Raw genomic sequence first — 24,237 nt, forward strand, 5'->3', positions numbered from 1 at the left:
CCTGCCGACCTTTAAACCTACCATACGATCAATCTAACCCTTCCCTCACGCATAACTCCATTTTTCTGTTATCCGTGTGCTTATGTAAGTTTGTCATAATGTCCCTGACATCTCTGCCTGGATCAGCATGCTGGCAGAGCGTTGCACACACCCAGCACCCGGCACCCGGCACCCGGCACCCAGCACCCGGTACCCAGCACTCAGCACCTGGTACCCAGCACCCGGCACCCGGCACCCGGCACCCGGTACCCAGCACCCAGCACCCAGCACCCGGCACCCGGCACCCGGCACCCAGCACCCGGCACCCAGCACCCAGCACCCGGTACCCAGCACCCGGCACCCGGTACCCAGAACCCAGCACCCGACACCCGGCACCCAGCACCCGGCACCCGGCACCCAGCACCCAGCACCCGGCACCCAGCACCCGGCACCCAGCCCCAGCACTCGGCACCCGGTGTGATAAAACCACTCCGACCCCTCCTGTACTTTCTCCAAACAGTTACTCACCGCGCTTCCCCTCTTCTGCATCTTGACCCGAGGATCAGAAAAGTCAATGGCCAGACTGAACTCCGCAATCTTACACTCCTGGGGAAAGCGTCCCACCAGGATGTTTCGGGCAGCCAAGTCGCGGTGAGCGATCTGCAGAGAGAAGTCAGCCTCAGTGATGCGGGACCGATGCGGGGCCAGACGGGGCCGATGCGGGACCGATGCGGAGAAGTTTGCCTGGCCGTGCGCGCACTGCCAATCCAGGACACACCGCTGGATGGCGCCATTGCACTGAGCCTGGCTTGGCCAATGACCAGCTCAGCGACGCCAAACCCAAACGCGCCATGTGGAGCGGTTCTAGAGCACAATCCCTTTGGCCACAGTGTTGTACCACACTAATTAATTACTAATCAAATGTCCAAATAAATGAAGCCCTTCTGCCCATGCAATGTCCATATATATCCATTTTATTTAGAAATACAGCACAGAATGCAGCCCAATGAGCCACGGGCCCAGCAACCATCTATTTAACCCGAGCCAAATCACAGGGCAATTTATAATGACCAATTAACCTGCTGACCGGTATGTGTTTGGACTATGGGAGGAAACCCATGTACACTCGGGAATAACATACAGACTTTCTCACAGAGAACATTAGGTTTGAACACCGAACTCCAACACCCTGAGCCGTAACAGTGTCATGTTAACTGCGACGTTACAGTGCCTCCCTAATTTCCTGCAAGTTCATTCATAGTCATAGCCATACTTTATTGATCCCGGGGGAAATTCGTGTATCCAAGAACCTCTTGAACGTTTACGTATATCATTTCTGCCTCGACCGGCAGCCGGCAGCCGGCAGCGCATTCCAGGCACTCACTCACCACCTTCCCTGTACAAAAACTTGCCCCTCACATCTCCTCTGAAATAACCCTTCCCCCTCCACACACACACACCTTGAAAGCTTGCCCTCTGGTATTAGACATTTCAACTCATGGAACATATTAGTTTTTGTCTGTTCTATCTGTGCCTCTCATAATCTTATAAACCTCAATCAGACCCTCTGATCCTGGTAAATCTCTTCTGCACCCTCTCCAAAGACTCAACATTCTTCCTCTGTGCTCATCCCACATTTGGAATACTGGGAGCAGTTTTGGGCCCATATCGAAGAGAGGGTGTGCTGGCATTGGAGAGGCTCCAGAGTACGTTTATGGCAATGATCCAGGGAATGAAGGGGTTAACACGAGGATTATTTGATGACAGACAGAGTGGGTGTGGAGAGGATGTTTCCCATGGTGGGGGAGTCTAGGACCAGAGGACACAGATAGAGTGGGTGTGGAGAGGATGTTTCCCATGGTGGGGGAGTCTAGGACCAGAGGACACAGATAGAGTGGGTGTGGAGAGGATGTTTCCTGTAGTGGGGGAGTCTAGGACCAGAGGGCGCAGATAGAGTGGGTGTGGAGAGGATGTTTCCCATAGTGGGAGAGTCTAGGACCAGAGGGCACAGATAGAGTGGGTGTGGAGAGGATATTTCCTACAGTGGGGGAGTCTAGGACCAGAGGGCACAGACAGAGTGGGTGTGGAGAGGATGTTTCCTGTAGTGGGGGAGTCTAGGACCAGAGGGCACAGATAGAGTGGGTGTGGAGAGGATGTTTCCTACAGTGGGGGAGTCTAGGACTGGAGAACAGAGGGACATCCATTTAGAACAGAGATGAGGGGAAATTTCTTTCACCAGAGTATGGTGAATCTGTGGAATTCATTACCACAGACAGCTGTGGAGGCCAGGTCAATGGATATATTTGAAGGGGAGGTTGATAGGTTCTTGATTAGTCATGGCACCAAAGGTTACAGGGAGAAGCAGGAGAGTGGGATTGAGAGGGATAATAAATCAGCCATGATGGAATGACGGAGCAGACTCGATGGGCTGAATGGCCTCATTCAGCTCCTAGGTTTTCTGATGATGCTCAGCCTCCCCTGCTCCAGGGAAAGCACTCCAGGTTTGTCTGATCTCTCATCCTGGTAGACCTCTTCTGTACCCTCTCTGAAATCTCCACACGGTAGGGTAGCGGTTAGCACAACGCTCTTACTGCACCAGTGACCCGGGATCAATCCCAGTACTGTCTGTAAGGAGTTTGTACGTTCTCCCAGAGGCCGCGTGGGTTTCCTCCCACAGTCCGGTTACGGTTAGTAAATTGTGGGCGTGCTATGTTGGTGCCAGAAGTGTGGCAGCACTTGTGGGCTGGTCCCAGCACATCCCTGGACTGTGTTAGTTGTTGATACAAATGACACATTTCACGGTATGCTTCGATGTAGATGTGACAAATAAAACTGACCTGTCTTTTAAAACCTCTCTACAAGAGGGTGACTGGAACTGAATGCAATACCCGAGATCCGGCTTAACTGCCCCTTTATAAATCTACGGCCCTGACCATGGGAAGGTCAGTGGCATTGGGAAGGGCCGCGGCGCTTTATCTCGGCCGTCCACACCCGGCTGGCACCTGCTCACCATGCCAGCCCAGCCAAACCTTTACCTTCTTTGATGCAATGTGCTGCATGCCCAGAGAGATGAAGTATGCCGCCAGTGTCAGCTGGGACAACAGGTCCTTGCAGCTGGAAAGCTGTTCCCTGTTGACCTGCAGGAAGCTCTTCAGGTTCTGGGAGCCCACGTGCTCCATGATCAGAACGTACGGCTCTGGAAAACACCACATAAGCTCGTTAGCACTTGCATGCCCGAGGAACTGGAGTACCACTCAGCCTGTTAGCCCCTCAGATTAAGCCCTGGCCTCAGCATCACTGCTGACTCATTTCACTGCACACTTCCCTATACATTTTGATGTGTATGTCGCAGAAAAGGCCAATCCTTAGTCTCCATCCCAACCCCACGTGATCTGGCTGTCATGGTCGGGAAACGGTCAGTCTCCATCCCAATCCCATGTGATTTAGCTGTCATGGTAGGGAAACAGTCAGTCTCCATCCCAACCCCACATGATCTGGCTGTCATGGTAGGGAAACAGTCAGTCTCCATCCCAACCCTGCGTGATCCGGCTGTCATGGTCGGGAAACAGTCAGTCTCCATCCCAACCCCACGTGATCTGGCTGTCATGGTCGGGAAACGGTCAGTCTCCATCCCAATCCCATGTGATTTAGCTGTCATGGTAGGGAAACAGTCAGTCTCCATCCCAACCCCACATGATCTGGCTGTCATGGTAGGGAAACAGTCAGTCTCCATCCCAACCCTGCGTGATCCGGCTGTCATGGTCGGGAAACAGTCAGTCTCCATCCCAACCCCACGTGATCTGGCTGTCATGGTCGGGAAACGGTCAGTCTCCATCCCAATCCCATGTGATTTAGCTGTCATGGTAGGGAAACAGTCAGTCTCCATCCCAACCCCACATGATCTGGCTGTCATGGTAGGGAAACAGTCAGTCTCCATCCCAACCCTGCGTGATCCGGCTGTCATGGTCAGGAAACGGTCAGTCTCCATCCCAACCCTGCGTGATTTAGCTGTCATGGTAGGGAAACAGTCAGTCTCCATCCCAACCCTGCGTGATCCGGCTGTCATGGTCGGGAAACGGTCAGTCTCCATCCCAACCCTGCGTGATCCGGCTGTCATGGTCGGGAAACAGTCAGTCTCCATCCCAACCCCACATGATCCGGCTGTCATGGTCGGGAAACGGTCAGTCTCCATCCCAATCCCATGTGATTTAGCTGTCATGGTCAGGAAACGGTCAGTCTCCATCCCAATCCCATGTGATTTAGCTGTCATGGTCAGGAAACAGTCAGTCTCCATCCCAATCCCACGTGATTTAGCTGTCATGGTAGGGAACCGGTTAGTGCCAACAGCCTGGGTTCATTTCTTGCCACTGTCTGTAGGGAGGCTGTATGTACTCTCCCCGAAGGCGTAGGATTGCTTGGGGTACTCCAGTTATCTCCCACATTCCGAAGATGAGGAGTAAAGCAGATTGAATGAGCCCAAACTCAGGCTGAAAGAGCAACACTTCATATTCCATCTGGCTGGTCTCCAGCCTGATGGCACGAAGATGGAATTCTCCAACTTCTGGAGGTTTCTCTCCCTCCCCTTCTCCGTTTTTCCATTCCCCACTTTGGTTCCTCTCTCGTCCCTTCTCTTCTCCTCACTTTTCTCCAGTGCACCTCCTTCCCTTTCTCCCATGGTCCAGTCTCCTGTCCTATCAGATTCCTTCTTCCTCAGACTTTACTTTTCCCACCTATCCCCTCCCGGCTTCTTAGTTCATCCCCCGCCCCACCCACTCACTTTCCCGCTCATCTGGTTTGACCCCTATCAGCTGCCAGCTTGCACTCCTCCCTTCCCTCTCCCTTCTAACCCCTTCCTTTCCAGTTCTGATGAAGGTTCTTGGCCTGAAACATTGGCCATAGATGCTATCTGACCTGCTGAGGTCCTCCAGCATCTGCTGAGAGTGGTGACCAGACCAGTACACATTGCTGAAAAACCAGCAGACCAACCTTCTTTGTATCAGCCCCGAGATGGCTCCAGTGGCCAACACACAACCACAAAGCCATTGAGCAGAGTGAGGCCGTTCAGCCCATCGAGTCTGCTCTACCATTCCAGCATGGCTGATTTATTATCCCTCTCAACCCTATTCCCCTGCCTTCTCCCCAAAGCCTATGACACCCCAATGAATCAAGAACCTGTCAACCTCAGCTTTAAATATAGTCAATGACTTGGCCTCCAGAGCTCCCTGTGGCAATGAATTCCACAGATTCACCACTCTCTGGCAAAATAAATTCCTCCCCATTTCTGTCCTAAATGGACGTGCTTCTAATCTGAGGCTCACTGCCTGCCAGGTCTGTGAGTAGCTGAGGCCCCAAACAACCTCACCGGTCACAAGTTACCAGCCGGTTTATCCGAATTTATGCTTTGTGAGCAAGCTGAACACAAGGGGTCAGGGCGACAGAGGTCCTTGCTCCATGGCCCCACTGGGATGGGTCATTCGATCTGAGCTCACACCTTCCAGAATGTTCCACTCCAACAGCTGGATCACGTTCTTGTGGTATCCGAGTTTCTTCATGATGCTGATCTCTGTCTTCATCTTCTTCTGGGACACAGCTGTTGGGAGTGAACAGGCCAGAGCTCAGCACCACCCTGGATGAAAGATCAGCGGGGTGGTACCGAGAGAGGGTCACACTGTGGGAGGGGTGGTACCGAGGGAGGGTCACTCTGTGGGAGGGGTGGTACCGAGGGAGGGTCACACTGTGGGAGGGGTGGTACCGAGGGAGGGTCACTCTGTGGGAGGGGTGGTACAGAGGGTCACACTGTGGGAGGGTCACACTGTGGGAGGGGTGTTACTGAGGGAGGGTCACACTGTGGAGGGGTGGTACTGAGGGAGGGTCACACTGTGGGAGGGGTGTTACTGAGGGAGGGTCACACTGTGGGAGGGGTGGTACTGAGGGAGAGTCACACTGTGGGAGGGGTGGTACCGAGGGAGGGTCACACTATGAGGGGTGGTACTGAGGGAGGGTCACACTGTGGGAGGGGTGGTACCGAGGGAGGGTCACTCTGTGGGAGGGGTGGTACCGAGGGAGGGTCACACTGTGGGAGGGGTGGTACCGAGGGAGGGTCACTCTGTGGGAGGGGTGGTACTGAGGGAGGGTCAGACTGTTGGGGGGTGGTACTGAGGGAGAGTCACACTGTGGTGGGGGTGGTACTGAGGGAGGATCACACTGTGGGGGTGGGGGTACTGATGGAGGGTCACACTGTGGGAGGGGTGGTACTGAGGGAGAGTCACACTGTGGGGGAGTGGTACTGAGGGAGAGTCACACTGTGAGGGGTGGGGGGTGGTACTGTGGGAGGGGTGGTACTCAGGGAGGGTCACACTGTGGGGAGGGGTGGTACTGAGGGAGGGTCACACTGTGGTGGGGGTGGTACTGAGGGAGGATCACACTGTGGGAGGGGTGGTACCGAGGGAGGGTCACACTGTGGGGAGTGGTACTGAGGGAGGGTCACACTGTGGGAGGGGTGGTACTGAGGGAGGGTCACACTGTGGGGGTGGGGGGTACTGATGGAGGGTCAAACTGTGAGGGGTGGGGGGTGGTACTGTGGGAGGGGTGGTACTCAGGGAGGGTCACACTGTGGGGAGGGGTGGTACTGAGGGAGGGTCACACTGTGGTGGGGGTGGTACTGAGGGAGGATCACACTGTGGGAGGGGTGGTACCGAGGGAGGGTCACACTGTGGGGAGTGGTACTGAGGGAGGGTCACACTGTGGGAGGGGTGGTACTGAGGGAGGGTCACACTGTGGGGGTGGGGGGTACTGATGGAGGGTCACACTGTGGAGGGGTGGTACTGAGGGAGAGTCACACTGTGGGAGGGGTGTTACCGAGGGGGGTCACACTGTGGGGGGGGGGGTGGTACTGAGGGAGGGTCACACAGTGTGGGAGTGGTACTGAGGGAGGGTCACACTGTGGGAGGGGTGGTACTTAGGTGGGTCACACTGTGGGAGGGACACACTGTGGGAGAGTCACACTGTGGGGGGTGGTACTGAGGGTCACACTGTGGGAGGGGTGGTACCGAGGGAGGGTCACACTGTGGGGGGTGGTACTGAGGGAGGGTCACACTGTGGGAGGGGTGGTACTGAGGGAGAGTCATACTGTGGGAGGGGTGGTACTGAGGGAGGGTCACACTGTGGTGGGGGTGGTACTGAGGGAGGGTCACACCGTGGGGGTGGGGGTACTGATGGAGGGTCACACTGTGGAGGGGTGGTACTGAGGGAGAATCACACTGTGGGGGGGTGGTACTGAGGGAGAGTCACACTGTAGGGGGGGTGGTACTGAGGGAGGGTCACACTGTTGGGGGGTGGTACTGAGGGAGAGTCACACTGTGAGGGGTGGGGGGTGGTACTGTGGGAGGGGTGGTACTCAGGGAGGGTCACACTGTGGTGGGGGTGGTACTGAGGGAGGATCACACTGTGGGAGGGGTGGTACCGAGGGAGGGTCACACTGTGGGGAGTGGTACTGAGGGAGGGTCACACTATGGGAGGGGTGGTACTGAGGGAGAGTCATACTGTGGGAGGGTCACACTGTGGGGAGTGGTACTGAGGGAGGGTCACACTGTGGGAGGGGTGGTACTGAGGGAGAGTCATACTGTGGGAGGGGTGGTACTGAGGGAGGGTCACACTGTGGGGGGGGGGGGTACTGATGGAGGGTCACAGTGTGGGGGGGTGGTACTGAGGGAGAGTCACACTGTGGGAGGGGTGTTACCGAGGGAGGGTCACACTGTGGGGGGGGTTGGTACTGAGGGAGGGTCACACAGTGTGGGAGTGGTACTGAGGGAGGGTCACACTGTGGGAGGGGTGGTACTGAGGGGGGTCACACTGTGGGAGGGACACACTGTGGGAGAGTCACACTGTGGGAGAGGTGGTACTGACGGAGGGTCACACTGTGGGAGGGGTGGTACTGACGGAGGGTCACACTGTGGGGGGGGGTACTGACGGAGGGTCACACTGTGGGAGGGGTGGTACTGAGGGTGAGTCACACTGTGAGGGGTGGGGGGTGGTACTGAGGGAGAGTCACACTGTGAGGGGTGGTACTGAGCGAGGGTCAGACTGTGGTGGGGGTGGTACTGAGGGAGGGTCACACTGAGGGAGGGGTGGTACTGAGGGAGAGTCATACTGTGGGAAGGGTGGTACTGAGGGAGGGTCACACTGTTGTGGGGGTGGTACTGAGGGAGGGTCACACTGTGGGAGGGGCGGTACTGAGGGAAGGTCACACTGTGGGAGGGGTGGTACTGAGGGAGGGTCACACTATGAGGGGTGGTACTGAGGGAGGGTCACACTGTGGGAGGGGAGGTACTGAGGGAGGGTCACACTGTGGGAGGGATAGTACCGAGGGAGGGTCACACTATGAGGGGTGGTACTGAGGGAGGGTCACACTGTGGGGCGGTGGTACTGAGGGAGGGTCACACTGTGGGAGGGGTGGTACTGAGCGAGGGTCACACTGTGGGAGGGGTGGTACTGAGGGAGGGTCACACTATGAGGGGTGGTACTGAGGGAGGGTCACACTGTGGGAGGGGTGGTACTGAGGGAGGGTCACACTGTGGGAGGGGTGGTACTGAGGGAGGGTCACACTGTGAGGGGGTGGTACTGAGGGAGAGTCACACTGTGGGGGGTGGTACTGAGGGAGGGTCACACTGTGGGAGGGGTGGTACTGAGCGAGGGTCACACTGTGGGAGGGGTGGTACTGAGGGAGGGTCACACTATGAGGGGTGGTACTGAGGGAGGGTCACACTGTGGGAGGGGTGGTACTGAGGGAGGGTCACACTGTGGGAGGGGTGGTACTGAGGGAGGGTCACACTGTGAGGGGGTGGTACTGAGGGAGAGTCACACTGTGGGGGGTGGTACTGAGGGAGGGTCACACTATGAGGGGTGGTACTGAGGGAGGGTCCCACTGTGGGGGGGTGGTACTGAGGGGGGTCACACTGTGAGAGCTCTTTCTGCTAGTTGAAATTTTCATGGCAAAATCGTAAAAGAGCAGGTTTTGAGACCAGCAGAAACCTTTGGGAATGTGGAGTATCATCTTGGCAAAGGACGAGACCAGATTCTTTCCTGGAAGGAGTCTGTTGTAGAGTGTTTTGTCCCTGTTTCTTGAGCACTGATCAGCTTGTGGATTATCAAAGTTCAAGTCTAAACTTTGCCAGGAGCAGGGATGGATTTATTCTGTTTGTGACAATGGAGTGCACAGCCCAGGACAACCGGGTGAAAAGGACTTCAGACTTTTCAGTGGCCAAAGGAAGAGTGAACTGGCCAAGGAGACGGCTTCATCTTTGCAGCAGCATGGACAGTGTTGAGGTTTTAACATGCATGCACTTCCTGCCTATCCACAGCCTTTCCTAACTTTTCCCCGCCTGTCTCTGAATTGTTTTCTATTTGAATCTATCTGCTGTGTTCCGCTTGGTGTTGAACTGTTAGGCATTTGATAAGGTACCCCATGCAAGGCTTATTGAGAAAGTAAGGAGGCATGGGATCCAAGGGGACATTGCTTTGTGGACCCAGAACTGGCTTGCCCACAGAAAACAAAGAGTGGTTGTAAACGGGTCATATTCTGCATGGAGGTCGGTGACCTCAGGGATCTGTTCTGGGACCCTTACTCTTTGTGATTTTTATAAATGACCTGGATGAGGAACTGGAGGGATGGGTTAGTAAATTTGCCGATGACACAAAGGTTGGAGGTGTTGTGGATAGTGTGGAGGGCTGTCAGAGGTTACAGCGGGACATTGATAAGATGCAAAACTGGGCTGAGAAGTGACAGATAGAGTTCAACCCAGATAAGTGTGAAGTGGTTCATTTTGGTAGGTCAAATATGATGGCAGAATATAGTATTAACAGTAAGACTCTTGGCAGTGTGGAGCATCAGAGGGATCTTGGGGTCCGAGTCCATAGGACACTCAAAGCAGCTGTGCAGATTGATTCTGGTTGAGAAGGCGTACAGTGTATTGGCCTCATCAATCGTGGAATTGAATTTAGGAGCTGAGAGGTAATGTTGCAGCTATATAGGACCCTGGTCAGACCCCACTTGGAGTACTGTGCTCAGTTCTGGTCGCCTCACTACAGGAAGGATGTGGAAACCATAGAAAGGGTGCAGAGGATATTTACAAGGAGGTTGCCTGGATTGGGGAGCATGCCTTAAGTGAATAGGTTGAGTGAACTCGGCCTTTTCTCCTTGGAGCGACGGAGGATGAGAGGTGACCTGACAGAGGTGTATAAGATGATGAGAGGTATTGATTGTGTGGATAGTCAGAGGCTTTTTCCCAGACCTGAAATGGTTGCCACAAGAGGGCACAGTTTTAAACTGCTTGGAAGCAGGTACAGAGGAGATGTCAGGGGTAAGTTTTTTACGCAGAGAGTGGTGAGTGCGTGGAATGGGTTGTCAGTAACGGTGGTGGAGGCAGATATGATAGAGTCTTTTAAGAGACTTTTGGATAGGTACATGGAGCTTAGAAAAATAGAGGGCTATAGGTAAGCGTAGTAATTTCTAAGGTAGGGACACGTTCGGCACAACTTTGTGGGCCGAAGGGCCTGTATTGTGCTGTAGGTTTTCTATGTTTCTGTGTTTCTAAAACCCTGGTGGTGGTGTCGAATCTCAGACTGTGTTCTGATCGTCATGGTGGACTGCAACTCCAAGATATCGCGCTGAGGCTGCGGGCTTTGGAGTAACAGCAAGTGAAGAGGACAACCCGTCGGAGTGACCGACTAAAGAACGGCGTACCATGTACTGTATCTACTGCAGTCGGTAGGAATGGTGCTTTAAAAGCCATGGGGGAGACTGTTGAAGGTTGGGGGGCATTGTTGTGTCAAAGGTTTCAAATGGAAAGTCCATTTTCTATTTGAGGTTGGTGAGAAATGTATTTCTGGCCGAGAGTACGGGGGTTAAGGGTGGGGAGGGTTTTCATGCAGGTGGAGCTGGTGTTGGCCCTCGTGCAGATGGTAATACTCTCAGACGTCCACCCCCATATCCCTGACAAGACCTTCTTTCCCTACCTGCGATCCATTGGCAAGGTGCGTTCGAAAATAACCCCAATACTGTACAGGGCACCTCCGCGGGGATATGAGAATCTGTTCATTCCAGCGCCGACTGCTTATGCAGCTGGAGAGGGGTGGGGATGGCAAGGGCGGCTTTGGGTTCATTTTGAGGGGCATTATCACACTGTCCCGTGGGCTAGGGCTGCCCAATGTGCCATGCCTGGAAGGAGTTCGGGACATTGGGAAGCAGGAGCAGGCTATTTTGTTGAACTGACCCGGAGAGTCCCGTGGCTCCGGAAATCCAGCAAGACCCTGATGAAGTCGGGGGAGGGATATGATGCCGGAGACTGGGGACACCTCTGAAATGGAGATCAGCGTTCCTCAGCATTTCTGCTGCCCGAAATGGCGGAGGGTCATGTCCCCGGAGTCCGGAGATCAGGGGCTGCAAGAGGAGCGGTAAAGGCCGTCTGCGCGGAGTATGTCACCGCGGAGCCGGAGGATAGCCTTGGCATACAGAGGCCCTGTGCTGGGGTGGCATCTCCTGAGATGCGCCCTCGCAGCTGGTGAGCGGCGCCACTGCAGAGGGACGGTGTGGGGAGGCAGGCTTCCCTCAGCTGAGTGTACACTCGGAGCACGTATTCCCCGGGGAGAGGCAAAGTCCTGGAGAACGTGGATCGCCTGTGGGTACAGCGTCACCGGTCCGATTAGCTTCCCAGATTGTTGCCTCAGTCGAGGCTAAGTGCCCTGCTGAGGGGCATCTTGTCCACAAGGGGAACCACGTAGCCTGGGATCACCATCCTGAGCAGCTGATCACAGGGACTGTGTCCCAGGACGTAAGGAAGTTGGGGACTCTCCTCGTGCTGGTTCCAAGGAGGGTGACAAGGGTGTGGAGATGGGCACAGCCCAGCAGGCTCGTGCTCTGGCTGTGGGACAGATTCTGGACTCTGGCGGGGCCTTCCCCCGTCACTGGTCCTGGGGATGGGGTAGTGCCCATGGTGGGGTCTCCCATTAGGGCCTGGGGAGGAGGGAAGTGGTCAATTCGAGTGCAGATGGTAACTGCTTGGAGGATGACGAGAGCATGGGACATGGTGAGAGGGAACAGGAGGCTCCTGTGGGATGTGGGCAAGACTCACATATTCTGCCAGGAGTATGGTCATGGGTCAACCAAGCAGCAGTTGATTGGGATCGATTGGTTTGAGAAGGAACTGATCGACTTGGAGTCCCGGCTGGGGCTGACCAATGGAGAACAGCCCCGCTGGGATGAGTGCCAGAGGAAGAAGGAGGCACTGAGGCACCTGCAGCTTGAGAGGTCCCGAGGCGCTTACTTGAGGTCGTAGAGCTGGACTACACCTCACCCTTCTACTCTCCTGAGAAGGGGAGGAGTGTCTGTAGGCAGCTCATGGAGTTTCTGGCTCCTCTGTCACAGATCCGGCGAGAATTATTGTGGAGTCCATTCCTTCTATGAGGCTCTCTTCTGGCCTGATCCATATACCGGGGGGGGGGCGGGGAGCACGGCGATGGGTGAGATGCCCCTCTCTTAGCGCACGGCAGTCGTGGCCCTGATGCCCAAGAAGGGGTCTCTCCGTAGCCTGCGGAATTGGCGCCCCGTATCCCTCCTCAGCACGGAGTGTCAGATCTTTGCCCGGGCAATGGTCAATGTCCGGGTTCTGTGCTGGTGTAAGTAGTCCACCCTGATCAGTCCTACACGGTCCCAGGGCGGTCGATCCAGGACAATATCCACCTTGTCCGGGATCTGATCTACCCGTGCTGAAAGACTGGTCTGTCAGTCGCTCTTCTCTGCCTCGACCAAGAGAAAGGTTTGACAGGGTGAACCATGAGGACTCTGCAAGCCTTTGGGCTAGGGCGGCCCACGTCCAACTGCGGAGTGCCTGGTAAAAAGTTAACGAGTCCCTAACAGCGCCCTTGTGCTTTGGGAGGGGAGTGTGCCGGGGTGCCCGATGTTGGGACAGCTGTACTCTGTTTGCGTGGAGACATTCCTGTGCCTACTCTGCGGGAGGTTAACGGGTTTGGTTCTGCGTGAACCGGACACCGAGGTTGTCCTGTCGGCCTACACTGACAACATCCTCTTCATGGTCACCGACCCTGTTGACTTGCAGAGGATGCGAGACCGCCAGCAGGTCCTCTCGGCTGCGTCCTCTGCAAGGGTCAACTGGGAGAAGAGTGTGGGCCTCCTGGTGGGTCAGTGGCAGGTGGACTCCCTACCGGAGAGGTTGAGGCCGTTTGCGTGGAGCACCACACACCTCCTCCACTTGGGGGTCTACCTGAGCTCGACAGAGGAGACCTGGCCGGTGAACTGGTGGGATCTGGAGACAAATATCTCTGCCCGGCTGGTACGCTGTTCGACCTCCTTTGCGCGATCTCATACGGGGGAGGGGGTGCTTTAGTGATCAATCAGCTGGTCACCTCCATGATCGGGTACCAGCTGATTACTTTAGTCCCGTCCACAGCGTCTGTATCCTGGACCCAGAAGAGGCTGGTGGACTTCTGGGGCAACAGGAGGCACTGAGTCTCTCTGCGGTCCTGAGTGTTCCGATCGCGGAGGGCGGTCAGTCATTGGTGTGCGTGGGCACCCGGCTGGTGGCTCTCCGCCTCGGGACCCTGCAGAGACCACCCTCCGAGATGGCACTTTCTCTGCTGGGGACCCTGCCTGCAGGAGGGCACGCAGCTTCCAGCGGACAGCACCAGCCACACCGCTCTGAGGGAACTGCCTCACTTCTACCGAGAGCTGTTAAGGGTATGGGGACTTGTCTCTTCCAGGCAGGGTGCTGTGGCTGCTGGGGGACTGGTCCCAACCCTATTATGCTGGGTCTTGGGGGGGGGGTGCCTCAGGGAATTGGAGGGGTCCTGCCTGCACTAACACCTGCTCAGCCAGAAGTGCTCATCGGACCCAGGCCTCAGAATACCTCGCGGGAGAGGGTCCTGCATAACGTGAGCCGTCTCGCAGGGATGCCCACCATGTGGTTCCATGACGATCCAAAGCGTCTCTTGTACGGGCTGCTCCTGCGCACCTTTCACTTCCTCGCCTCCGTCTGCCGACCGGACTCGACCATCGGGCAGCGGAGGAGGCTCCCGGTGGAAATCTCTTTACACGGGCCTTTCCCCGTACACTGGGGGCCTGGGGTGGAAGGTGTCGCACTGGGCAGTACCGTACAGCAGGTTCACTGACATCACGTCCGCCTGTCCGTTCCGTGCCCGGGGGGGGTCAGTGTACCATGCCTACACGGAGTGTGAGAGGTCGCAGCCCCTGGCTGGGTGTCTGAGGGGCTGCTCAGGTTCTCGATCACTTCAGCCCCGCGCTCCTCGTATACGGGATAGCGGGTGGGGCGGGTCACGAGGGGGATCTCCTCACAGTGGGTGGGGGGGTGTCACGAGGGGGATCTCCTCACAGTGGGTGGGGGAGTCGCAGAGGGGGATCTCCTCACAGCGGGTGGGGGGGGGGTCGCGAGGAGGATCTCCTCACAGCGGGTGGGGGGGGTCACGAGGGGGATCTCCTCACAGTGGGTGGGGGGGGGGTCGCGAGGGGAATCTCCTCACAGCGGGTGGGGGGGGTGTCACGAGGGGGATCTCCTCACAGCGGGTGTGGGGGGTCGCGAGGAGGATCTCCTCACAGCGGGTGGGGGGGGTCGCGAGGGGAATCTCCTCACAGCGGGTGGGGGGGTGTCACGAGGGGGATCTCCTCTCAGCGGGTGTGGGGGTGTCACGAGGAGGATCTCCTCACAGCGGGTGGGGGGGGGGTCGCGAGGAGGATCTCCTCACAGCGGGTGGGTGGGGTCGCGAGGGGAATCTCCTCACAGCGGGTGGGGGGGTGTCACGAGGTGGATCTCCTCACAGCGGGTGGGGCGGGTTACGAGGGAGATCTCCTCTCAGCGGGTGTGGGGGGTCGCGAGGAGGATCTCCTCACAGCGGGTGGGGGGGGGGTCGCGAGGGGAATCTCCTCACAGCGGGTGGGGGGGTGTCACGAGGGGGATCTCCTCACAGCGGGTGGGGGGGTGTCACGAGGAGGATCTCCTCACAGCGGGTGGGGGGGGGTCGCGAGGGGAATCTCCTCACAGCGGGTGGGGGGGTGTCACGAGGGGGATCTCCTCACAGCGGGTGGGGGGGGGGGTCGCGAGGAGGATCTCCTCACAGCGGGTGGGGGGGGTGTCACGAGGGGAATCTCCTCACAGCGGGTGGGGGGGTGTCACGAGGGGGATCTCCTCTCAGCGGGTGTGGGGGTGTCACGAGGAGGATCTCCTCACAGCGGGTGGGGGGGGGGTCGCGAGGAGGATCTCCTCACAGCGGGTGGGTGGGGTCGCGAGGGGAATCTCCTCACAGCGGGTGGGGGGGTGTCACGAGGGGGATCTCCTCACAGCGGGTGGGGCGGGTTACGAGGGAGATCTCCTCTCAGCGGGTGTGGGGGGTCGCGAGGAGGATCTCCTCACAGCGGGTGGGGGGGGGTCGCGAGGGGAATCTCCTCACAGCGGGTGGGGGGGTGTCACGAGGGGGATCTCCTCACAGCGGGTGGGGGGGTGTCACGAGGAGGATCTCCTCACAGCGGGTGGGGCGGGTTACGAGGGGGATCTCCTCACAGCGGGTGGGGGAGGGGTTGCGAGGGGGATCTCCTCAGCGGGTGGGGGGGGGGTCGCGAGGGGAATCTCCTCACAGCGGGTGGGGCGGGTTACGAGGGGGATCTCCTCGGGGGTTACTCCTGGGCCTGAACGAGATGGCCATTCAGAATAGACAGTTGAGGGCTTTGCCAGGGCCAATTGTCTGCCCCTCTTCCGAGGATACGTTCATGCCCGGCTGTCCGTGGAGAGGGAGACTGAGGTCACGTTGGGTGCAGTGGGGGATTTCCGGAAGCAGTGGACCCTCAGTATTGACTGTTTTATAGACAGTAGTAATCATATCTAAATTTGTATTTATTCACTGTCTTGTGAACACTTATGGTTGGTGTAATTTCTCTTTTGTAGTTTTGTAAACAGAAAGGGGCAATAAGGAAGGGGTTTTCACGTGAGGCGTGATGTGATGGTCAGTGCAGACACGGCTGATCTGCTGGGGACAGGCTGTCTGAACTGCAGTATCGAGGGAGATGAGGCTTGTACAGAGAGGGCTATACTCACTTCTCATGGTGAATTTACAGGTGACAAGCCGATGACCCTTACAGTTGCCTCTGGTGATCTTGGCCCGGTAGAAACTGCCCTGTTGGCCAACCTTCAGAACCTCGAGCAGAGACAGGTCCCGGACGGTGAAGTGCACCGGCTGTGGGGACAGGCAGGGTTAGACACAGCCCTCACAACACAGAGCTACACACACACACACACACACACACACACACACACACAGAGTCTCATAAACAGGGACACAGTCTCACACACCCACACAACTGAGTAACACACACAGTGTGGCACCGCGGTTAGCGTAACTCTTGACAGCACCAGCGATTGTGGTTCATTTCTGCCAGGGTCTGTAAGGAGTTTGTACTTTCTCCCGGTGCCCTGTGACCGTGTGGGTGTCTCCCACATTCCAGATACATACAGTGGGGGTTAGTAGTTTGTGGACGTGCTATGTTGGTGCCAGAAGCACGGTGTGATGGTCAATGGCACATTTCATTGTGTTTCGATGTACATGTGACAAATAAAACTAATCTGTAACCTTGAAAGTGACCCACAGTGTGCACTGATATAGCCAGCCCTGTATACACTATTCCACTGTGTGTGAATACCTGCAGGCTCGGTCCTCTCGCTGGTAAGCGTGCGATGATTAATGGATGTCTGGGTCCTTGTCCTGGAGCCGGCTGCTTGGGAGACGGCAGCACCTTCACCATCATGTGTCCAGCCTGCTGCCTTTCTGTCACTCTGGACTGCCGCCATTTCCTGGCCTTCCACTTCCTGTGCCCCAGAGAACATAGAACAATGAACAGTACAGCCCAGTACAGGCCCTTCGGCCCACAATATTGTGCTAACCCTTTAACCAACTCCAAGATCAATCTAACCCTTCCCTCCCACAAAGCCCTCCAGTTTTCCATCATCCATGTGCCCATCTAAAAGACTGTTCAATGTCCCTGATGTAGCTGTCTCCACCACCATCCCATTCCACACATCTACCAATAAAAACCTAGACATCACGTCTGTACTTTCCTCGTCCCCTTGTGTTAGCTATCTCCACTATGGGAAAAAGTCTCTGTCTATCCACTGGATTTATGCCCCCCATCATCTTGTACACCTCTATGAAGTTGCCTCTCATCCTCCTTCACTCCAGAGAGAGAAGTCCCAGCTTGCTCAAACTATCCTCCTAATATGTGCTCTCCAATCCAGACAGCATCCTGGAAAACCTTCTTTGCTCCCTCACTAAAGCTTCCACATCTTTCCTATAATGAGGTGACCAGAACTGAACACAATATTCCAATAACAAAGTTATAAGACTTTGGAGAAGAAACTGCAGCGGAAATTTTGAGAGCGATGTGCAGCCGATGGGCAGCTTGGTCTCCATCCTGCCTGTCTTGAACTCCAGGAGGTTACACGTTAGCTCCTCTTCTCCACCCAGTGTTGGAGGGAGTGGGGGGTGCTGGCATTCCATACCTGAGCACTGACACTCGCCACAAGGTTTCGGTGCGCCATGCGGCAGCGGAGAGCTGAAGTGCACGTCAGTGCTGGCGCTACCTCGGTCTGTGGCGGGAGGGAAACTTCACTTCATTGGCCAAGGCATGGGAGACAGGAGCATGGGATGGGGGGGGGCGGGGTGAAAGGGTATACTCTGGACCTGTGCCTTGGTTGTTCATAGCCAGGACAGAGTAGACATTGTGGGAGGGGACAGAGGAGGAAGCCATGGCCAGGGAACTGGTCTTCACACACACACCGTCCACTCCCTTCCACAGATGCTGCTCAACTGATCAGTAGCTCATTTCCTGCCGGGGAACTGACCGTGGGGAGGGGCTCATCTCCCTGGTAAGGAGGGGGCTGAGAGCAGTGTAAAATAGTGAGGGGAGGGCATCCAACAGGGGGAACATGGATTCCTGAAAGGCACAAACACAGGAGATGCTGGAAATCCAGAGCAACACGTACAAAGTGCTGGAGGAACTCAGCAGGTCAGGCAGCGTCTATGCAAATGGATGAACAGTTGACGTTTTGGGCCGACACCCTTCCTGAGAACTGAGAAGGAAGGGGGAAGATGCCAGAATAAAAAGGTGTTGGAGGGAAAGGAGAGCTAGAAGGTGACAGGTGAAGCCAGGTGGGTGGGGAAGAGGGAATAAGGTGAGAAGCTGAAAGGTGATAGGTGGAAAAAGGTAAAGAGCTGGAGGTGAGAGTGAACCATGGGAGAAAGGGAAGGAGGAGGGGCACCGGGGGAGGTGAGGAGAAGAAGTAAGAGGTCAGAGTGAGGAAATGAAGAAGAGGGCAAGATGAGGGGAAAATAGTGGAAATTGGAGGAATCGATGTTGATGCCATCAGGTTGGAGGCTCCCCAGACAGTGGAGGCCAAGTCATTGGGTGTCTTTAAGGCAGAGATTGATAGGTATCTGAGTAGCCAGGGCATCAAAGGTTATGGTGAGAAGGCGGGGCAGTGGGACTAAATAGGATAAAATGGATCAGCTCATGATAAAATGGCGGAGCAGACTCGATGGGCCGAATGGCCTACTTCTGCTCCTTTGTCTTATGGTCTTATGGTCTTAATATAAGATGTTGCTCCTCCACCCTGAGAGTGTCCTCATCATGGCAGAAGAGGAGGTCATGGACCGACATGTCGGAATGGGAATGGGAATAGAAATTAACATGGTTGGCCACTGGGAATTCTGCTTTTTGTGGATGAAGGGCATGTTAAACATAACAAACTTACTGGGGTTGAGTGAAGGAATGAGCGCAGTGCATGGGGGAATGGGTGGGTGTTGTGTACTTGGATGTCCAGAAGGTCATGAAAGACATTCATACAATCAGGGTACATGGAGTGGAGTAATATTCAGCATGGACAGAGGGTTGGTTAACCAATAGAGTTAAGGGTAATGTATTAGTATGGATGGAGGATTAGTTAGCCAATAAATGGCAGAGAGCTGCGATAAATGTGTGTTTTTCTGGTTGGCTGTCAGTAGTGAGTGGGGTGCTACAAGGATCTTTGTTGGACCACCAACTGTTCACGATACACATTACATTCATGATTTGGAAGAGGGGAGCAAGTGTAGTGCATCCAAGTTTGCTGATGACACTAAATTGAATGGAAAAACAAATTGTACAGAGGTTATGGGTAGTGTGCGGAGAGATATAGATAGGTTAAGCGAATGGGAAGAATCTGACAGGAGGTTACACTGCGACTGTACAGGGTACTGGTGAGGCCACATCTGGAGTACTGCCTGCAGTTCTGGTCTCCTTATTAGGGGAAAGATATGCTGGTTTTGGAGGCAGTGCAGAGGAGGTTCCCCAGGTTGATTCTGGAGATAAGGGGTTTAAACTATGAGGAGAAATTGAGTCACCTGGGAGTCACTGGAATTTAAAAGAATGAGAGGGGTTATTCCAGAAACATACACAATTATGAAAGGGATAGATGAGATGGAGGCAGGAAAGTTGTTTCCACTGGTCGGTGAGACTAGAACTGGAGCTTCAAGATTCAGGGGAATAGAGTTCGGATGGCGAAAAGGAGAAACTACTTTTCTCAAGGAGAAGTGGATGTGTGGAATTTTCTGCCCAACGAAGCAGTGGAGGCTACCTCAGTAAATATAGTTAATACCCAGATAGACAGATTTTTGCACAGCAGGAAAATGAAGGATTATGGGGAAAAGACAGGTTGGCAGAGCTGAGATCACAGCCAGTTCAGCCACCATCTTATTGAATGGCGAACCAGGCTCGATGAGCCAAATGGCCGACTCCTGCTTCTAGTTTCTAATGTTCTTAATAATAGGGAGGACCAATTCTCTCACCGGGGGGGGGGAATCTCAACTAATCTTTGAAGGATGTGGGGAAGAGAGGGAGGGTTGTGACAGGGAAGGGAAAGGAAGGGGAGAGAGGAGGAGGAGGAGGGGATTGCTGTCTGCAAGGGTGGAGTGGGACATCACTTACCACCCCTCCTTAATCTCCCTCATGCACCCTCGCTGTCCCTCCCTTGCCACATCAACCCCTCTTGGCCCAGCAGCACCCCTAGATGAGAGACCTGGCCCAGGATTGGGAAGGGCTGGAACTACAAGTGCAGATCCGATGGGCTGAATAGTCTGGTTGGTAACTCACCTCAGGTAGCGGATGAGGAGGAAGAGGACCAATCCCACGGACACCAGCAGCAGCACCAGGATCAGCCAGGTTAAGGGGGGTAGCTTGTGCCCAGAGCCAGCTTCTAAACAGGGGGAGAGGGTGAGGGGAGGGAGGGAGAAAGGAAGGGGGAACAGAGGGAGAGGGAGAGAGGAAAGAGAGAGAGGAATAGGGAGAGGGGGAGAGAGAGAGGGTAGAAATGAACCGAATCACCACACAGTACAAGCATTGATACTGAACGCAGCAATAGGAATCTCCATGTCACAAAGTCTGTATCTACCCTCATCCTCCTCCCTCATCCTTTCACTCCCCCTCACACCACCGACCTCCCCTCCCCCTCCTCATCCCCTCCCACCCTCCCTTGTCTCCTCTCCCCCTCCCACCCCTGCCCCTCACCGTCTGGTCTGGTGCTGTATATGGAAGTGGCGAAGGTTGAATAGTTTGCAGTTGAGTTCTCTTTGTCCATCAGTGGTGGGGGGTGGGAACTCTGCCCCAGCTGAAAGACACAAACCCAGAGCAGTTCCAGAATCTTCCTCCACACTGCACCGCGTACGGACTGTCCCCCCACCCCTGCTCACCGCAGTATACCTGATAACAGTCTCATGATTACCCCTCCCTCCCTCAGTCCTCGGTGGGCTCAACAGCAGCCAAACAACTCCTCAAACAGCAACACCCAGATCAGAACTTCAGGTGCTGCTTTCCCCAATTCCCTGCATTCCGTACACTACAATCCTTCCGGAGTTCTGGCAGGATGGGGAAAAGCTGCAGAAAGTTGTAAACTCAGCCAGCTCCACCATGGACACCAGCCTCCCCAGCATCGAGGACACCTTCAAAAGGTGATGTCTCAAAACCCCTCTTCCCACAGCCTCACACTTACCCCAGACATTATCTCTTCTCCCCTCTTCCACCAGAAACCAAAAACCTAAAAGCACATCCCACTAGGCTCGAGGACAGCTTCTCCCCCCCCCCACTGAATGGCTCCCTAATAGTCGGAAACTAGATCATAAGACAAAGGATCAGGAAGTCTGCTCTGCCATTCCATCATGGCTGATTTATAATCTCTCTCAACCCCATTCTCCTCGTAACCTCTGACGCCCTGACTTATCAAGAACCAAGCCTCCCTGCTGATCTCACAACTTACCCTCGCCCTGGCCCTTGCACTTTACAGTCTGCCTTCTCTGAACTGTCTCTGTAGCTGTGACTCTCTACTCTGCGTTCAGTTATTGTAGTAACGACTTTGAAGTTTTTCACTGTATATGTGAAAATACTAATTTACCAATTGACCCAGTTGCGTGCACCCACATACCCGGAGAATTTCAACGCTGCAGAGTTCTCTCTTTTTTCTTTTTAAATCTTTTTATTGAGTAAGTATACAAAAAAGGTAAGCCATATAAACATTAATACAATGTTAAAGTATAATAAAATTCCAAAAGATAACAATACCAAAAAGAAAATACTACAAACAATGTAATTTAAGCATAAGAAACCAAGATAACATAATAGTATACTAGATTTTATATATATCAATGGAAAAAAAAGAAAAAAAAACCCCAAAAAAAAAACCCACCGTGCAACTAACTAAAAGCAAAGCAAAGCAATGGGCTAACTTGAAACCAAACAGAGTTAAACTTAAAATCACGTCCTCAATCCCGACCTCCATTAAAACAGTGAAAAAAAAACAAGAAGGGTATGCAGAGTTCTCTCAACTCAGCCATGGATGGTCCCAAATCCGGCTGTGAAAGGAGGAGACTAGCAACCCCATTCTGAAAAAACCCAGCACTACAGAAACACCAACAGAAGTTCCAAAGACCTCACCCTTGGGAGAGGGAGGATATACCAAGAAAATGCGCGACATCTGGGACAACACGAAAGGCTGGTCCAGAATAGAGAACTCTGACAAGCTACTGTTCGTGGTCTATGTCCCGGTAGAGGAAACAGGCTTAAGCAAGTAAGAAAGTTCTCTCTCTCCCCCCTCACAACTGCTTCTGTCAGCTACACAAGAAATTCTTCAGATGCTGGAAATCCAGAGAAACACACACAAAATGGTGGAGGATCAGGCAGCAACTATGGAAATGAAAAAACAGTTGAGGTTTTAGGTCAAGACCCTTCATCAGGATTGGAAAGGAAAGGTGAAGATGCCAGAAAGAGAAATAAAATGCAAAAGTCTGCCTCTGGCAAGAAACGGCAACCCTGCCTGTGATCTCTGGGTGTTAGCATTGACCTCTGCCCGCTGAATCCACATCAGGACCCTGACCTCCTCCGCTGGCAGCCAGCCGCCAGTCTGAGACGAGATCCCAGTCCCTGGTGTTGGATCCTGATGTCTGCAATCCAAAGCTTCTTCGGAAGTCGAGAAAAAGGCTTTAAACCTGTTGCTTATGGCCGTTTTATTAGATATTACAAGAACAAAAAAGTGAAGACGAGAGAGCTCGGAGAAGAAAGAAAAGACAAAGGAAAATATAATTGTGGGCGTCTCAGATTCAGACTGGAGATAACAGCATCCCAGTGACAACAATCAACCGATAACATAGCCAGGTTTCAGTAGCGTGATACGCAGAGTGAAAACAAAGAACTTTCTAGAGAAGTACAGAAGCCACTCTACTGTAATTACTGGAACATTGAACAATTACGAATACATGCGTAGGTGATTCGGAAAGATTATACTACATGGAAAATAACAATTCTATACCCCAGTCGAGTTAGTGAACCCGAGTTACCCTGGGCAAGTTACTGAACTGTAGCTGTTGTCTGGAAGATAGAACATAGAACATAAGCAGTACAGCACAGGGACAACCTCTTCAGCCCACAATGTTCTGATGAACCAGATAAATTAGTAATCAAATGGGCAACCAAATCAATCCCTCCTGCCTGCACAATGTCCACGTCCACTTTCCTCACATTCCTGTGCCTGTCTAACTCGTTAGATTCTGGACTAGTTCCTGAGGATTGGAGGGTGGCTAATGTAACCCCACTTTTTAAAAAAGGAGGGAGAGAGAAACCGGGGAATTATAGACCGGTTAGCCTAATGTCGGTGGTGGGGAAACTGCTGGAGTCAGTTAGCAAAGATGTGATAACAGCACATTTGGAAAGCGGTGAAATCATCGGACAAAGTCAGCATGGATTTGTGAAAGGAAAATCATGTCTGACGAATCTCATAGAATTTTTTGAGGATGTAACTAGTAGAGTGGATAGGGGAGAACCAGTGGATGTGGTATATTTGGATTTTCAAAAGGCTTTTGACAAGGTCCCACACAGGAGATTAGAGTGCAAACTTAAAGCACACGGTATTGGGGGTAAGGTATTGATGTGGATAGAGAATTGATTGGCAGACAGGAAGCAAAAGGTGGGAATAAACGGGACCTTTTCAGAATGGCAGGCTGTGACTAGTGGGGTACTGCAAGGCTCAGTGCTGGGACCCCAGTTGTTTACAATATATATTAATGACTTGGATGAGGGAATTAAATGCAGCATCTCCAAGGTTGCGGATGACACGAAGCTGGGCGGCAGTGTTAGCTGTGAGGAGGATGCTAAGAGGATGCAGGGTGACTTGGATAGGTTGGGTGAGTGGGCAAATTCATGGCAGATGCAATTTAATGTGGATAAATGTGAAGTTATCCACTTTGGTGGCAAAAATAGGAAAACAGATTATTATCTGAATGGTGGCCGATTAGGAAAAGGGGAGGTGTAACGAGACCTGGGTGTCATTATACACCAGTCATTGAAAGTGGGCATGCAGGTACAGCAGGCGGTGAAAAAGGTGAATGGTATGCTGGCATTTATAGTGAGAGGATTTGAGTACAGGAGCAGGGAGGTACTACTGCAGTTGTACAAGGCCTTGGTGAGACCACACCTGGAGTATTGTGTGCAGTTTTGGTCCCCTAATCTGAGGAAAGACATCTTTGCCATAGAGGGAGTACAAAGAAGGTTCACCAGATTGATTCCTGGGATGGCAGGATTTTCATATGAAGAAAGACTGGATGAACTGGGCTTGTACTCGTTGGAATTTAGAAGATTGAGGGGGGATCTGATTGAAACGTATAAAA

At 54.0% G+C, this 24,237-nt stretch overlaps 1 protein-coding gene across 1 annotated transcript in view; it reads right to left on the reverse strand.

Annotated features, from left to right (window-relative positions):
* The window catches only part of si:ch211-167j9.5 (tyrosine kinase receptor Cad96Ca), a 34,117-nt gene that overhangs the window by 6,782 nt on the left and 3,098 nt on the right, over window positions 1-24,237 (reverse strand). Inside the window, exons 2-8 of the mRNA XM_063031109.1 lie at window positions 20,594-20,693; window positions 20,180-20,282; window positions 16,697-16,862; window positions 16,095-16,233; window positions 5,471-5,569; window positions 3,015-3,175; window positions 508-639 (exon numbers count right to left, since the gene is read on the reverse strand). Coding sequence (XP_062887179.1) covers window positions 508-639; window positions 3,015-3,175; window positions 5,471-5,569; window positions 16,095-16,233; window positions 16,697-16,862; window positions 20,180-20,282; window positions 20,594-20,663 — 870 coding nt within the window. The 5' untranslated portion in view covers window positions 20,664-20,693. The remainder of the gene's footprint in view (window positions 1-507; window positions 640-3,014; window positions 3,176-5,470; window positions 5,570-16,094; window positions 16,234-16,696; window positions 16,863-20,179; window positions 20,283-20,593; window positions 20,694-24,237) is intronic.

This window comes from Mobula hypostoma, chromosome 23 (assembly GCF_963921235.1).
Source record: "Mobula hypostoma chromosome 23, sMobHyp1.1, whole genome shotgun sequence".
Taxonomy (NCBI): domain Eukaryota; kingdom Metazoa; phylum Chordata; class Chondrichthyes; order Myliobatiformes; family Myliobatidae; genus Mobula; species Mobula hypostoma.